This window comes from Chelon labrosus, assembly GCF_963514085.1.
Source record: "Chelon labrosus genome assembly, chromosome: 5".
In the NCBI taxonomy this organism is placed as follows: Eukaryota; Metazoa; Chordata; class Actinopteri; order Mugiliformes; family Mugilidae; genus Chelon; species Chelon labrosus.
The window spans coordinates 7,930,487-7,946,044 of record NC_140341.1 but is presented as its reverse complement, the minus strand read 5'-3'; the positions used below and the strand labels follow the sequence as shown (position 1 = coordinate 7,946,044).

The window sequence follows — 15,558 nt, the reverse complement described above, 5'->3', positions numbered from 1 at the left end:
TGTAAGCTGCTGTCTTTGAAACAGAATGCTTCATAATACAGTTTATAGAGGATGCTTGAAGTGTATTTCTTTTTCCCTTTATGCAGAATACGTACAAACAAGCCAACGAAGAGGCCAAGAAGAAGGGATATGACCTACGTAATGATGCCATTTCCATCATCGCAGCGAGGGCCACCAGAGACATTGCCAGCGATGTAAATTACTTGAATTTTCACTCTTTGCAAATAGCTTGAATTACAATTTCAGCTAAAACATATTACTGGTATAATGTTTTTACTGTGACCATAACATTTTAATTAGAGGTTTTGTTGTTCATTGACAGTACAAGTACAAGACAGGATACCGTAAGCAGGTCGGCCACCACATCGGAGCTCGCAGCGTCCAGGACGACCCTCTGCTCATGCTGGCTCTGAACTCAGCCAAGATCGCCAGTGATGCTCTGTACAAGAAGGACTTCAACAAGTCCAAGACCAAGTTCAACCTGCCAGTGGACATGATGGCATTTGAACTGGCCAAGAAGAACCAGATTCAGGTCAACCACACCCACTACATCACCCGCCTGCACAACTGGACCTGCCTGCCGGACTCCACTGACGTTGTCCAAGCCAGACGCGCTTATGACATACAGAGTGATGTGAGTATAAGTGTTTAAAATTCATGTTGTTAGGAAGTCACCATTTGTCAGTTGTGGGAAAACTTTCACAATAACAAATTCTTGTTGTTTTCCTCAGGCTGTTTACAAAGAGGAGCTGAAGATGTTGCAGGGTATTGGATGGGTGCCTATAGGTTCACTGGATGTTGAGAAGGCGAAGAAAGCTGGTGAGATCCTGAGCGAAATAAAGTATCGTCAGCACCCAAGCAACTTCAAATTCAAAATGACAACTGAAGACATGCCCTTGGTGTTGGCTAAGGCCAATGCTCAGGTTATGAACCAGGTATGAAATCATCAATCCTGAGAGTCTGTTAAATGTAAATAATACAAACTCACTCTGTTGAGCTATTACATGATAAGTTTATCTGCCTGGTTCATAATGTCAATAAACATTTTTCCACTCCTGCAGAAAACATACATTGAAAACTGGGAGAAGGACAAGACGAAGATCCATGTCATGCCTGATGCCATGGATGTACTTCTTGCCAAAGCAAACAGTGTCAACTACAGCGTGGTATGTTCAGCATTATAGTATTTTACAATGTTTAAGCAACTCTCAACCCAATATTTGGGTTACTTTTACGTAGGTCTGAGTGATATGATTGAATTCAGTCTTGCAACATTACTAAGGATGTTTTATTTTTATAATATTTGTCCATTTGTATTTGTGAAATTATTTTAAAGGTAGTCAGCTAAATGTTCAGTGAAATTTATTATTTTATGTTATTAATTTTATTATATAATAATATTATTTTGCTTTGAATAATCAGTTTATTTGACTTAATTTAATGTGATATGATCATGATCATATCTGGCATCAAAACAAATGATAGATACTCACCTTTACCCTTTCCCACTTGGGATGTTTGTGATCTTTTTTCAGAAAAAGTACAAACAGGCTAATGAAGATGCCAAGAAGAAGGGCTACGATCTGCGCAATGATGCCATTTCCATCATTGCAGCCAGGGCTACCAGGGACATTGCCAGTGATGTAAGCTGCTGGATTTCACCGTTGCTGAACAGTTACTTCGTGTCTCTCACTTTACATTTAAATATGACATTTTATTTTCTCCTTTTTCACCCCAGTACAAGTACAAGACAGGATACCGTAAGCAGGTCGGCCACCACATCGGTGCTCGCAGCATCCAGGACGACCCTCTCCTCGTGCTGGCTCTGAACTCAGCCAAGATTGCCAGTGATGCTCTGTACAAGAAGGACTTCAACAAGTCCAAGACCAAGTTCAACCTGCCAGTGGACATGCTGAGCCTTGAGCTGGCCAAGAAATGCCAGATTCAGGTCAACCATGCCAACTACATCACCCGCCTGCACAACTGGACCTGCCTGCCGGACTCCAACGACGTGGTCCTGGCCAGACATGCATATAACCTGCAGAGCGATGTACGTATGAATCCTTGCATTTAATCTGGGGCATTTCTCCACGTGTATAAATGTATTGTTCTCAACAATATTTAATATTTAATAATTTTTTTTTCCCCCTCAGGCTGTTTACAAAGAGGATCAGAGGCTGATGCAGGGTATTGGATGGGTGCCTATAGGTTCACTGGATGTTGAGAAGGCAAAGAAAGCCGGAGAGGTCTTGAGTGAAATAAAGTATCGTCAGCACCCAAGCAACTATAAATTCAAAATGACAACCGACCACATGCCCTTGGTGTTGGCTAAGGCCAATGCTCAGGTTATGAACCAGGTATGAAATCATATTCAAAGTGAAAATGATTTATTTAAAATGCATGCTTGCACAGGTCATGACGTTGTTAAATTGTTGTGATGTGTGTTTGTGTGTCTGCAGAAAGCATACACTGAGGCCTGGGAGAATGACAAGACCAAGATCCACATCATGCCAGATGCTATGGATGTTCTTCTCGCCAAAGCAAACAATGTCAACTACAGCTTGGTATGTTAAGATAAAACAGTTGTGGCGCCTCAATTTATTACATATTACATTTTAATGGTATACTTAACATCCATGGGATATTTGCATTTGTTTACAGAAAAAGTACACACAGGCTCATGAGGATGCCAAGAAGAAGGGCTACGATCTGCGCAACGATGCAGTTTCCATCATTGCAGCCAGGGCTTCTAGGGACATTGCCAGTGATGTAAGTGTTTAATTTACTGAATTAATTAAAGTTTACCCACCAAATTAAAAAAGGGGAATAAAATATTTTGTTCTACCCGTTGTAATTATGTCATTTTTTTATCTAGTACAAGTACAAGACAGGATACCGTAACCGTATTTACATATTGACATACTATAAATTAACGTTCTAGTTGTAACATGAACCATTTTCCACTGATTTCATCAGTACAAGTACAAGACAGGATACCGTAAGCAGGTCGGCCACCACATCGGTGCTCGCTGCATCCAGGACGACCCTCTGCTCGTGCTGGCTCTGAACTCAGCCAGGATTGCCAGTGATGCTCTGTACAAGAAGGACTTCAACAAGTCCAAGACTAAGTTCCACCTGCCAGTGGACATGATGGCCTTTGAACTGGCCAAGAAGAACCAGATTCAGGTCAACCACGCCAACTACATCACCCGCCTGCACAACTGGACCTGCCTGCCAGACTCCACCGACGTTGTCCAGGCCAGACACGCATATGACCTCCAGAGTGATGTAAGTGTGGCTTTCATGATTGCTTCTGATGGCCTTTCATTTTATATTCATGCTACAAAGTGTATCAGAAATTAAACACCATGCTACTGATCTTCACAGGCTGTCTACAAAGCTGACCTGAAGTGGCTCCAGGGCATGGGCTGGGTCCCCATTGGCTCACTTGACGTGGAAAAAGCCAAGAAATGTGGAGAGATTCTGAGCGATAGGAAGTACCGCCAGCACCCCAGCACTGTTCCATTCACTAGCCCCACAGATGCCATGAACATTGTTCTGGCAAAGAACAACGCCTTGACCATGAACCAGGTGGAATTCACTGTTAACTCAATTTGCCATCTCTCTCTGGTCGTTACCATTACCAATTAACACTGGGTTTATTTGTGATTTGTTGCAGCGCCTTTACATCGAGGCGTGGGAGAAAGATAAGACCAAGCTGCACATTAAACCTGACACTCCTGAGATCGTCCTCTCTCAACAAAATGCTATCAACATGAGCAGGGTTAGTATATTTTCTTTTGCACATGAATATGAACAGTACTTTATTTGATATGTGATCTCTGCTATAGCTATGTCAGCAAGAATTGCTCTTGTCATGTAAGCTCGACAACCTTTTAACAATTAACAGTCATTTCCACAGAATATGGAGCCCTCTTTTTGGTTCGTTGTGTTTCCTTATGAACCTCTTTAAGCCTAATTTAGATTACAATGCCTTGATGTACCATCCTGGTGAGATACATTGGATTGGATTTCCTTACTGCAAACCTTACTTGGCTTTACAACCGATAATTGTGTGCCAGAACTTGAACCTTTGTTTAAGTTGTTAAACATATTCATACATATCTTGTTTTTGCAGAAACTATACAGACAAGGTTTTGAGGAGACAATCAGTAAAGGCTACTTCCTTCCTGTGGATGCAGTCTCTGTCAAATTGGCTAAGGCCTCCAGGGACATCATCAGTGACGTGAGTACTGCTTATGTGATTTACATATTGGCATAATATAAATTAACGTTCTAGTTGTAACATAATCCATTTCCCACTGATTTCCGCAGTACAAGTACAAGACAGGATACCGTAAGCAGGTCGGCCACCACATCGGTGCTCGCTGTGTGGAAGAGGACCCTCTGATCATGCTGGCTCTGAACTCAGCCAAGATCGCCAGTGATGCTCTGTACAAGAAGGACTTCAACAAGTCCAAGACCAAGTTCCACCTGCCAGTGGACATGCTGAGCCTTGAGCTGGCTAAGAAATGCCAGATTCAGGTCAACCACGCCAACTACATCACCCGTCTGCACCAGTGGACCTGCCTGCCGGACTCCAATGATGTCGTCCAGGCCAGGAAAGCCTATGATCTTCAGAGTGATGTGAGCCCTTCTGTGATATAGTCAATGTATCCCACTATGTGACTGTACCTGTGAGTTTGATGTTACATGTATTTTTTTTCCCCCAACTAGGCTGTATACAAAGCTGACATGGATGAGGTAGTGGGCGTTGGATGGGTCCCTATTGGTTCACTGGATGTGGTGAAGGCCAAGCATGCAGGCAAGATCCTCAGTGACCATCTCTACAAGCAGAAAATAGACAAAATGAAGTTTAAGAGTGACATGACTGCCATGTCCATGCTCTTAGCTAAAGCCAATGCTGAGATTATCAACAAGGTAAAAAATATCATATCCCTCCTTTCCTTTTTTTATATATATATATATATATGTTCAATCTAGTTTTCGTGTGTTGATAACCTTTCTTTTTCTGTTTCGCACCACAGAAAAACTACATCGCTGCTTGGGAGGCTGACAAAGTTAAGACTCATGTGATCCCCGACATGCCTGAGATGTTACTTTCCAAAGCTAATGCTTACAACATCAGCAAGGTGTGTTTGGTTTCTTTTGACTGAATGTAGTGTTGTTACATTCCCGTTTCATTTCCTAATGATCTATTTTTTATTCTTTTTCAGAAACTATACAGGGAAGACGTTGAAAAGATATTCAGGAAGGGTTATGACCTCAAAGCCGACGCTGTCGCCATTGTAGCTGCCAAGCATGGAAGAAATATTATCAGTGATGTATGTAACATTCAACTGAATGCTCTTCACCTTTTTTGTCAGCATGTGCTTTTATCCATTCTTCACTTCACTCTTTTGTCTCTACACAGTACAAGTACAAGACAGGATACCGTAAGCAGGTCGGCCACCACATTGGAGCCCTCAGTGTCCGTGACGACCCTCTGATCATGCTGGCTCTGAACTCAGCCAAGATTGCTAGTGATGCTCTGTACAAGAAGGACTTCAACAAGTCCAAGACCAAGTTCCACCTGCCAGTGGACATGCTGAATCTTGAACTGGCCAAGAAATGCCAGATTCAGGTCAACGATTTCAACTACAGAACTCGCCTTCACAACTGGACCTGCCTGCCAGACTCCAATGATGTCGTCCAGGCCAGGAAGGCTTACGACCTGCAGAGCGATGTACGTATTGAGAATATGAATATGTTTCCTGAGCGCTGAATTAATAGTTTTTTCCTCTAACAAGGTGCAACACCTCTTTTTCCTCCTACTGTAGGCTGTGTACAAGGCTGACATGGAATGGATTAAGGGAACAGGATGGGTGCCGATAGGTTCACTCGATGTGGAGAAAGCCAAGAAAGCAGCAGAGGTTCTGAGCGAAAGGAAGTACCGTCAGCATCCCAGCAACTTCAAGTTCACTGCTCAGACAGTAGACATGCCATATGCCTTGGCTCAGGCCAATGCCCAGACCATGGACAAGGTACAAATAGCACATATATTATATGTGACATATTTTTCCTTTTGTTTGAAGAGTAACTCAGAAAACTCTGTTTATTTTGACTCAGATAGTCAATTCCCGTTCAGTTATTCTTATATATTTATCTCCTGTCTACAGAAAGCGTACATTGCTGCCTGGGAGAAGGATAAGACCAATATTCACGTCATGCCTGACACCCCAGAGATCATCCTGGCCCAGCAGAATAAACTCAACACCAGTCTGGTAACACTGTGTTACTTCATTATCTTAAGTTAATTAAGAAAACTGACTTCTCTATGTTTTACTGAAATGTGTTACCCTAACAGAGTCTTTCTTGTTTCCCCAGAAATATTATCGTGAAGGCTATATGGAAGCCATCAACAAGGGCTACTACCTTCCCAAAGATGCGATTTCTGTTTTAGCAGCCAAGGCTTCCAGAGATATCATCAGTGATGTATGTTTGTATTATGTTTTTATATTTCCTTATTTTATTTTTAATTTAACAAGCTGACTTCTGCTGCAGATTAGTTTTTTTATGTCACTTAAAAGGTGCACTATGCAACTAATCTTAACATTTCTGTCAACAATTTTCAGTACAAATACAAGGCCGGCTTCCGCAAGCAGTGTGGCCACCATATTGGCGCCCTGAGTGTGAACGACGACCCGCTGCTTATGCTGGCAGCTAATGCAGCCAAGATCTCCAGTGACAACATCTACAAGAAGGACTTCAACAAGACAAAGACCAAATACAACCTCCCCGCTGACATGCTGACACTTGAGCTGGCCAAGAAATGCCAGATCCAGGTCAACGACTTCAACTACAGAACTCACCTGCACCAGTGGACATGCCTGCCCGACTCCAACGATGTGGTTCAGGCTAGAAAGGTCTACGATTTGCAGAGTGACGTAAGTTTGATGGGGTTTAATGAACCTCGATCACATCAGTTTAATGGAATTGCCTTCCCTCAGACAAATGCAAAACTCATGGGTTTAAAACTGTATATCTATTACATCTATATCTATGTTTTTTAGGCTGTGTACAAAGCTGATCTGGAGTGGCTGAGAGGATGCGGCTGGTCCCCTCATGAGTCTGTGGATGTCATCAAGGCTAGAAACGCTCAGACTATTATCAATGAAAGGCTCTACCGCCAGCCCCCGAGTACCGTCAAGTTCACCAGCGTTGTCGACCTCCCAGCTATTGTCTTGTCCAAACAAAATGCCGACAACATCAGCGATGTGAGTGATAATTGTTCCGTAAATCTCAAATTCAATGCATAACTCATTTTTTTGCACAAATATCTTGGAGACCAAATGCATGAAAAAAAGAGAGATAATATTTTTGTTTGTTTGTTTTTCTGACAGAGGAAATATAGAGAAGTGTGGGATAAAGACAAGCTTTCAATCCACCTGCCACCTAACATGCCCGCGTTTGAACTGTCCAAGGCCAATGCTGTCGCAATCAGCAATGTAAGTCGGTATTGTTATACATTGCACAGGCCAATCTCTAAAGCATATAATATTACAGAAATGTCTTAAATGTAATGCTGTTTTTTATGTGTCTTCCAGAAACTCTACACAAAGGCATGGGATGACCAAAAGGCCAAAGGCTACCACATCAAGGAGGATGCTATCTCTGTGCTCAAGGCTAGAGCCTCCAGAGATATCATCAGTGATGTAAGGAAAGGACAACAACAATCACTCACATGAATATATGCTCCACCCTCAGTTTTCACTAACCTTTTTTCTCTTCTCCTTTAGTACAAGTACAAGACAGGATACCGTAAGCAGGTCGGCCACCACATCGGAGCTCGCTGTGTGGAAGAGGACCCTCTGATCATGCTGGCTCTGAACTCAGCCAAGATCGCCAGTGATGCTCTGTACAAGAAGGACTTCAACAAGTCCAAGACCAAGTTCCACCTGCCAGTGGACATGCTGAATCTTGAGCTGGCCAAGAAATGCCAGATCCAAGTCAACGACTTCAACTACAGAACTCACCTGCACCAGTGGACTTGTCTGCCGGACTCCACTGATGTGGTTCAGGCTAGAAAGGCCTACGATCTCCAGAGTGATGTAGGTTTGTGCAAATGAATGCCTGGATAGTATTCATTTGCCTACACTATTGTAAACATGCAAACTATTTTAATTCAGTAATCTATCCCGGAAATCTAAATCCTCTTGCTTTTTTCCCTCAGGCTGTGTACAAAGCTGACATGGAGTGGCTGCGTGGATGCGGTTGGATGCCACATGAGTGTGTGGATGTTATAAAGGTGAAGCACGCACAGAAGATCCTGGCTGAGGTAAGTTCGACTCCTGACGAAACTCACTCTGACACATACAAAGAAAAACATTGTATGTGTATATGTACCTCAATATTTCTTACATATGTTTCTTGTTTTTTAGAGAGGATACCGGGTCAAGTTAGACCAACAGAAATTCACAGTTCCAACCGATAGAGTTGACATGGTCTGTGCAAAGGTTGCTGCAGAGGCCCTCAATGAGGTGAGGATGACGTCCAGTGTTTAAGATGCTGTTTTTGATTGTGCTTTAAGTTCTTCCTTCGTCTTCACAGAATGGTGGCAGATTTGAGATGTTTTAGGTTGCTGATTCTTCATTTTATTATTCCCGTCAGGCAAAATATCGTGCGGCCTGGCACCAGGACAAGACCAAGTACTCACTGACGGACACTCCAACTCTCGCCACTGCCAGAGAAGTGGCTAAGAATCTTCATCCGGTAAGACTGGCTCCTGATTGCAACATATTTCAATTCAACCGTATTTTATAGATATACAGTATAATAACAATTTCCATCTCTTGCAGAAACTGTACACCAAAGCATGGGACAAGGTCAAAGCCACAGGTTTTTTCATGCCTGGAGATGCTGTACCAATCAAGCAGTGCATCCTTACCAGTAAAGTGCAGAGTCAGGTGAGTAGTTTCTTTCATTAAAAAACAAAACAAACACTAACTTGATGAAGTTATTTCTCTATCTTAACTGGGAACTTGTCTTTTCTATAGCATAAGTACCTGGAGTCTTACCGCAAGCAGGTCGGCCACCACATCGGTGCCCGCTGCGTCCAGGATGACCCCCTGATCATGCTGGCTCTGAACTCAGCCAGGATTGCTAGTGATGCTCTGTACAAGAAGGACTTCAACAAGTCCAAGACCAAGTTCCACCTGCCAGTGGACATGCTGAATCTTGAGCTGGCTAAGAAGTGCCAGGTCCAAGTCAACGATTTCAACTACAGAACTCGCCTGCACCAGTGGACTTGTATGCCGGACTCCAACGATGTCATCCAGGCCCGCAAAGCCTATGATCTGCAGAGCGATGTGAGCCAACGAACTAAGGACTTATTCATCTTATTCGTAAACTAAAGTGACAGACACATCTGTTCTAATTTCCAACATTTTTTTTGTTGTTTGTAGAATGTGTATAAGGCAGATTTGGAATGGATCCGTGGGTGTGGATGGGTAGCAGCAGACTCTGTGGACCATGTCAAGGTCAGGAAGGCCCAGGAGATTCTCAATGAGGTATGTTGACTGTATTACATTCTGTCTTTGGGTTTTCATTTACCACATTTTTCCCATGTTGGTATCAGTACACTGCGTCTTACCTTGGTGCTGTAATTCTATTTACAGAGGTTGTACAAGAAGCACGCCAAGGACTGCTTTGGAAAATTCTCCCTGATTGTGGACCGGCCCGAGATCGTCTTGGCAAAGATAAACGCCGCTAACCTCAGTGACGTATGTAAAAAAAAAACTATAATTTAAAAGGATGAATTTTAAAAGAACATACAAATAAGCAATGATCGAATATAAATTCTGTTTTCTCCTTTCCAATTTAGCTGAAGTACAAAGAGACCTTTAACTTAGAAAAGGGCCGTTACATCGGCTCAGAAGATACCCCTCAACTGGCCCACAGCAGGGAGGTCAACAAGATCATCAGTGAGGTAAAACAATTTGCTCTTTGACTGGGTTCTTCTTTTATAATATATGCATATCAGACATCATATGTTGTTATCAACCTTGTCTTAACCTTTGTGCCTGCTCTGTGTGATTTCAGAAACTCTACAAACAGGGATGGGACGAGTCTAAGGCTACAGGCTACCAGCTGAACCACGAGTATATCCCACTGGTCATCGGCAAGAAGGGCAGGGAGATCATTAGTGATGTATGTTTTGCATCCTTCTTCGTAGCATTGAATCCTGATAAGGCAAAAAAACAGCAGATGGTATCACTTGTTTTCATATTTTTATTATCCTTTTAGGCCAAGTACAAGGATGCCCATGAGAAGGCGAAGGGTCACCACATGGCTGGAACCCTGGTGGACTTCCCTGAGGTGATGCGTTGTGGAGACCAGGAGAAGAACAAGGGACTGGTAAGATATTCATAACAGTTTGTCAATTTATTCCATAAATAGTGCATAAAGGCAGCCTAAGACTTTAACAAAGCACTATGAAAGAAAACACGATTGTCCTGAAAGTGTTATTTCAAGTTATTCTGTTGTAAATTAACAACTCTCCATGACCTGAATGTCTTTACAGAGGCTCTACCAGAAGGATTACCATCAAACCAAGACCAAGACCCACCTCCCCTCTGACATCATCGCTAACCAGGTGGCTAAGCGTTGCCAGGACATGCTGAGCGATGTCCTCTACCGCACCTACCTGCACCAGTGGACCTGCCATCCCGAGCAGGAGGATGCCATTCGTGCCCGCAAGACCAACGAGATTCTCAGTGATGTAGGTCGCCCTCTCTCTGTGCACATCTACTACCTCGCTTATACTTGACAACTGAACAACCTCACATCCCATCAGTTGATACTAGATCAGTGCAACCATTTTTATGCAAGGTTTAGGTTTTTCTAACCAGCAACTCTATCCCAGGACAAAAGCCCACTGTGCTTGCACACCATAAGTGATTAAATAAATATGCAATCCAGTATATAATCCTAATAGATTCATCTGAAACATGTTGAATGCATATTGAACATATCGTTTTCTTTTTGGTCATTTGGCAGGTGTTCTACAAGGATGACCTGAACTGGATGAAGGGCATCGGCTGCTACGTCTGGGACACACCAGAGATCGTTCGCGCCAAGAAGTCCTACGAGCTGCAAAGTGATGTGAGTACCAACGTGAAAGAGCTCAGAAATGTAATTCGTAATGTATGTAGGTTCCAAAAAAATGATTTGTGATAATTTACCTGTGTGATCTGTTCCCATACAGCTCAAATACAGAGAGGAGGCCAAGAAGGAATTCAACAATTACTCCATTGTGACGGACACCCCTGTTTATGTGACTGCTGTCCTGGGTCACACTTGGGCCAGTGATGTAAGTGAGCTCCATTTTTTCTTTTTTAAAGAATATAAGTTTAGCAATATCTTACTGATTACATCATTTGTCATTGACAGCTCAACTACAGGGAGGCGTATCATAAGGAGAAGCACCTGTACACCACCGTTCTGGACACCCACGACTATGCCAGGTGCCACAACTTCAAATACTTCTTCAGCAACGTAAGTTAAGATGGATCTACCTCTCTTTCGGTCACGTTTGCACGTATCGACATCTTGATAATGTTCTGTCTTCTCCATCAACAGAAAAACTACACCGCCGCCTGGGACAAAATCAAAGCCAAGGGCTACCAGATTCCACATGATTCACACGCCCTGCAGCACGCTAAACAACAGAGGGTTGTTCTCAGCAACGTAAGTTCAACTTTTAGTTCTGAATCAATACGACACTGCAACTTTTAGCCTGTTGGTCTTTAAGTGACAACACGGATCTTCTTGCCCCTTTAGGTGAAGTACAAGGAGGATTACGAGAAGTTCAAATCCCTCTACAGTCTGCCCAAGTCACTTGAGGACGATCCTGCCACTGCTCGTTGCGTCAAAGCCGGAAAGCTGGTCCTCGATGTAAGTAAACCTTTTTTTATTTGATTCTTTTTTTGCAGGGGTCGCACTGTAGCACCAGCTCTGTCGCTACAAACTGAAATAAACATCTGTTCACATCTTTACAGCGTCTGTACAAAGAGGACTATGAGAAGACCAAGGCCAAGAACCACATCCCACCAGACATGCTGGAGATCCTGTCTGCCCGCAATACCCAGTCCACCGTCAGTGGGATCCACTACCGCAAGTATCTGCACCAGTGGTTGTGCCTGCCCGACATGCAGATGTACGTCCAAGCGCGCAAAGTCAACGAGCAGCTCAGTGACGTGAGTAACAGCTTGACATACAGATACAACGGCATGAACAACCATGTTGAGTATAATTATCTGTTCTGTGCTTTATCTGCCTTCATACTTTCTGTATATAGAAAGAAATATAGGAATTCATGGAAAGCACATTGAGTGATTTAGATAATAAGTAAACTGCTTTTTGAATCCTTATACGTGTCAAGGTTTTCAGGGTGAGGTAGGACCCAAACCCTAGGCATCAGGCGATGAGGCAGGAGTAGGCAGAAATCAAATTTAATTAAACCAAAAAGACAGGGAAATCCAAAAAAACTAAACAAAATCGAACATAACGTGACAAGACTGGAGCTTGAAACATGGCAGGGAAACAGTACAACACAACAGAGGACAAAGGGAAAGGCAGGACTATATATACACACAAGGGCAGAGGAGACACAGGTGAAAACAATCAGGGCGGGGCAGACAATTACACAGGTGGGAAATCACAGGACAGGAAGAAGGTAAGACAGGAAACAAGGTAAAACTTAACAAAATAAAACAGGAAACTCAAAAACATGAACACAGGAAATCATAACACAGAACCGTGACAATATGAAAGTAAAAATGTCAGATTTCCACTGAGTGCAGTCACTTAACTTGTGTCCTTCCTCCTCAGATCTTCTACAAGGACGACCTGAACTGGCTGAAGGGTATCGGCTGCTACGCCTGGGACACGCCGGAGATCATCCGCGTCAAGCATGCTGGTGATCTTCAGAGTGAGGTCAGTATTTCTGGTTTATAACCTTACATTTGTTACCTCGTCTCATCTTTCTCTTCTGGTAAATAGAGGCCTCTACCTGATTATTTAATTAAGAAGCGATGCTGATTGCCATGTTTTGTTTGTTTTTAATCCAGAACAAGTACAGAGCCAAAGGTGTGGAGGCTTTCAAGGAATATTCGGTGGTGACGGAGACTCCAGTGTACGAGACAGCCAAGCAGAACGCCCAGAACCTGAGCGACGTAAGTCACTGGTTCTCAAATGTCGTTGTCTCAACTTCTCAAAGAAATTTAACAAGACAACAAGTCTTAACATACGTCTCATCTTTTTTTTTTTCCCCCCTTTTCTCTTACCAGCTGCACTACCGCTACGATTACAACGCCAACGTCAAGGGCACCAACACCGCTCCTGCTGTTACCATGGAGACAGAGAGAGCCCGCCTGGCCAACTACATCCAGAGTGATGTAAGATAATACTCCTTAATGTAAAGAACGCCTGTTCAGGACTTACCATCATATATGTGGACAGTAATTTGAAATCTGGGGCGCGTAAATTTCACATTGAGAAACTGTAGGTAGCAAATATGAGTGTTTTTAGACTTTGATCTCATAACTTTCATTGTTATTATATTCTAAACTGGTCACTAGTGCGCAGAAATATATCAGTCATCTTTGGCAGGCATTAGCAGAAATAAAAACTGCAAAGGAATTGAGGGTTTTCCAAACTGGGTGAAAGTTAGACAAATATTGACAAGAACCAATTTTGCTTACGCTTGAAAAAACATCCCATCTGACCCTGTGTGCTGTGTTTGCTTCTCTCAGAATTGGTACAAGGAGGCCAACAAGAGCTCCATGCCCACTGGTTACTCTCTGCCAAGTGACACCCCGCTCATCAAGCAGGCCAAGATGAACAGCGTTGTCTCCAGCAACGTAAGTCTTCTTCACAGTTTTGAATCAAAGCAATTGTTGCCAGTGACATTTTGATGCTTTTCCTGAATCACTGAATCACCATTCGCGTGTATTTGTCCAGGTGAAATACAAGGAGGCCTACGAGATGATGAAGGCCAGGGCGTACACTCTTCATCCGGAGGGCGTCAACTTTGTCAACGCGAGGAAGGCTAACAAGATCACCAATGACGTAAGATGATACTTTCCATGGAGGTTTCCGTTATTCTCTTGTGATACTTGTGAAACATGAATCTCACAAATGCTCTCTTTCGCTTCGACAGCGTCTGTATCGTGAGATTTACCAGAAGCAAAAGGACAAGATCCACACAACCTACGACACTCCTGATATCAGACAAGTCAAGATGAACCAGCAGAACCTCAGCGATGTACGCAACACATTTTATGTTCTTCATGTTCTTTTATTTATGTCACTGAATGGGTTTATAAAAAGTATTTGTGCCAACTTTTCGTTCCCTCTCTCATCTTAGCTGTGCTACAAAGAGAAATTCTACAACAGCAAAGGCCAGCTGATCTCCATGCCCATTACCCCCGAGCTGATGCACTGCTACCACGTCAATGAGATCACCAGCGAGGTACGGAAACACATCGTCTCGACACGAAGCTTTGCGGCTTTTGTCGGTAGATGTTAGTTACAACTCTTTTGTGTTTGTAGCTGAAATACAAAGAGGATCTGATGTGGCTGAGAGGCATTGGCTGCTTCCTGTACGACACCCCAGAGATGGTCCACGTTCGCAACATCACAAAATTCAGGGTACGTGTTTCCGTCACCTTCACCTCCTTTTAATGCTTTAATTCAGCTTTACACAGTGGTATTACCATAACCTATTTTTCCTCTCTTTTTTAGGAGAGCTATCCAGTGGAGGCTAAGAAGAACCTCGCTAACTACTCCGTGGTCCTGGACACGCCCGAGTATAATCGCGTCACTGAGCTGAAAACACACATGAGCAACGTGAGTCGTAGCTTTGTATCATCAGGCCTCCGAGAAGAAACAACTTCAAGTATCTCCCAAGGTTATTCAGACGTTAAAAACTGCATCTTTTTCCCTTTTTTTTATTCTCCTCTTCTTTACAGCTCATCTACAAAGCTCAGAGCAAGGAGGAAATGGCTAAGGTCACCACCACTTTGGACGCCGTGGACATTCAGAGAGCCAAGTGGGCCCAGCAGCTGACCAACAAGGCAAGCTCAAACAGCACAGCACTGATCATTGCGTGTATTGTAATGCTTGTATGTTTCCCGACCGTCTAATCATCAGTATTTCTGTCTTTTCCTCTATAGTACCAGTACACAGATCTGGCTGCTAAGGAGAGAGCTCACTTCACTCAAGAAATTGAAACTCCAAACATGGGCCACGCTAGAAAGATGAAAGTGGTCTGCAGTGACGTAAGTATCACATTTTTAGCCGATATTTATCGGGGGGCTACCTTCATTACCTCTATGGGATATTTATTTGAGACTTAACCCGTCTTGTTAATAAATTCTTTCTTCCTCCAGAACAAATACAAAGAGCAGTACGAGAAGATGAAGCACAGGTACACCGCCATCGCCGATACGCCTCTCCTGATCCGCTCCAAGAAAGCCTATCTCCAGTCCAGTGATG

At 43.2% G+C, this 15,558-nt stretch overlaps 1 protein-coding gene across 1 annotated transcript in view; it reads left to right on the top strand.

Annotated features, from left to right (window-relative positions):
- Positions 1 to 15,558, top strand: part of neb (nebulin) — a 55,340-nt gene that overhangs the window by 16,347 nt on the left and 23,435 nt on the right. Inside the window, exons 47-101 of the mRNA XM_084544688.1 lie at positions 87 to 194; positions 323 to 634; positions 732 to 935; positions 1,062 to 1,166; positions 1,536 to 1,643; positions 1,739 to 2,050; positions 2,154 to 2,357; positions 2,460 to 2,564; positions 2,662 to 2,769; positions 2,977 to 3,288; positions 3,388 to 3,591; positions 3,680 to 3,784; positions 4,139 to 4,246; positions 4,336 to 4,647; positions 4,738 to 4,941; positions 5,049 to 5,153; positions 5,238 to 5,345; positions 5,435 to 5,746; positions 5,841 to 6,044; positions 6,180 to 6,284; positions 6,388 to 6,495; positions 6,636 to 6,947; positions 7,074 to 7,277; positions 7,404 to 7,508; positions 7,608 to 7,715; positions 7,800 to 8,111; positions 8,234 to 8,338; positions 8,442 to 8,540; positions 8,671 to 8,772; positions 8,859 to 8,966; positions 9,057 to 9,368; positions 9,465 to 9,569; positions 9,678 to 9,782; positions 9,884 to 9,988; positions 10,102 to 10,209; positions 10,306 to 10,416; positions 10,583 to 10,780; positions 11,059 to 11,163; positions 11,267 to 11,371; positions 11,452 to 11,556; positions 11,641 to 11,748; positions 11,842 to 11,955; positions 12,060 to 12,257; positions 12,892 to 12,996; positions 13,131 to 13,235; positions 13,350 to 13,457; positions 13,815 to 13,922; positions 14,023 to 14,130; positions 14,222 to 14,326; positions 14,429 to 14,533; positions 14,614 to 14,712; positions 14,806 to 14,910; positions 15,033 to 15,137; positions 15,237 to 15,341; positions 15,453 to 15,557. Coding sequence (XP_084400814.1) covers positions 87 to 194; positions 323 to 634; positions 732 to 935; positions 1,062 to 1,166; positions 1,536 to 1,643; positions 1,739 to 2,050; positions 2,154 to 2,357; positions 2,460 to 2,564; positions 2,662 to 2,769; positions 2,977 to 3,288; positions 3,388 to 3,591; positions 3,680 to 3,784; positions 4,139 to 4,246; positions 4,336 to 4,647; positions 4,738 to 4,941; positions 5,049 to 5,153; positions 5,238 to 5,345; positions 5,435 to 5,746; positions 5,841 to 6,044; positions 6,180 to 6,284; positions 6,388 to 6,495; positions 6,636 to 6,947; positions 7,074 to 7,277; positions 7,404 to 7,508; positions 7,608 to 7,715; positions 7,800 to 8,111; positions 8,234 to 8,338; positions 8,442 to 8,540; positions 8,671 to 8,772; positions 8,859 to 8,966; positions 9,057 to 9,368; positions 9,465 to 9,569; positions 9,678 to 9,782; positions 9,884 to 9,988; positions 10,102 to 10,209; positions 10,306 to 10,416; positions 10,583 to 10,780; positions 11,059 to 11,163; positions 11,267 to 11,371; positions 11,452 to 11,556; positions 11,641 to 11,748; positions 11,842 to 11,955; positions 12,060 to 12,257; positions 12,892 to 12,996; positions 13,131 to 13,235; positions 13,350 to 13,457; positions 13,815 to 13,922; positions 14,023 to 14,130; positions 14,222 to 14,326; positions 14,429 to 14,533; positions 14,614 to 14,712; positions 14,806 to 14,910; positions 15,033 to 15,137; positions 15,237 to 15,341; positions 15,453 to 15,557 — 8,250 coding nt within the window. The remainder of the gene's footprint in view (positions 1 to 86; positions 195 to 322; positions 635 to 731; positions 936 to 1,061; positions 1,167 to 1,535; positions 1,644 to 1,738; positions 2,051 to 2,153; positions 2,358 to 2,459; positions 2,565 to 2,661; positions 2,770 to 2,976; positions 3,289 to 3,387; positions 3,592 to 3,679; positions 3,785 to 4,138; positions 4,247 to 4,335; positions 4,648 to 4,737; positions 4,942 to 5,048; positions 5,154 to 5,237; positions 5,346 to 5,434; positions 5,747 to 5,840; positions 6,045 to 6,179; positions 6,285 to 6,387; positions 6,496 to 6,635; positions 6,948 to 7,073; positions 7,278 to 7,403; positions 7,509 to 7,607; positions 7,716 to 7,799; positions 8,112 to 8,233; positions 8,339 to 8,441; positions 8,541 to 8,670; positions 8,773 to 8,858; positions 8,967 to 9,056; positions 9,369 to 9,464; positions 9,570 to 9,677; positions 9,783 to 9,883; positions 9,989 to 10,101; positions 10,210 to 10,305; positions 10,417 to 10,582; positions 10,781 to 11,058; positions 11,164 to 11,266; positions 11,372 to 11,451; positions 11,557 to 11,640; positions 11,749 to 11,841; positions 11,956 to 12,059; positions 12,258 to 12,891; positions 12,997 to 13,130; positions 13,236 to 13,349; positions 13,458 to 13,814; positions 13,923 to 14,022; positions 14,131 to 14,221; positions 14,327 to 14,428; positions 14,534 to 14,613; positions 14,713 to 14,805; positions 14,911 to 15,032; positions 15,138 to 15,236; positions 15,342 to 15,452; position 15,558) is intronic.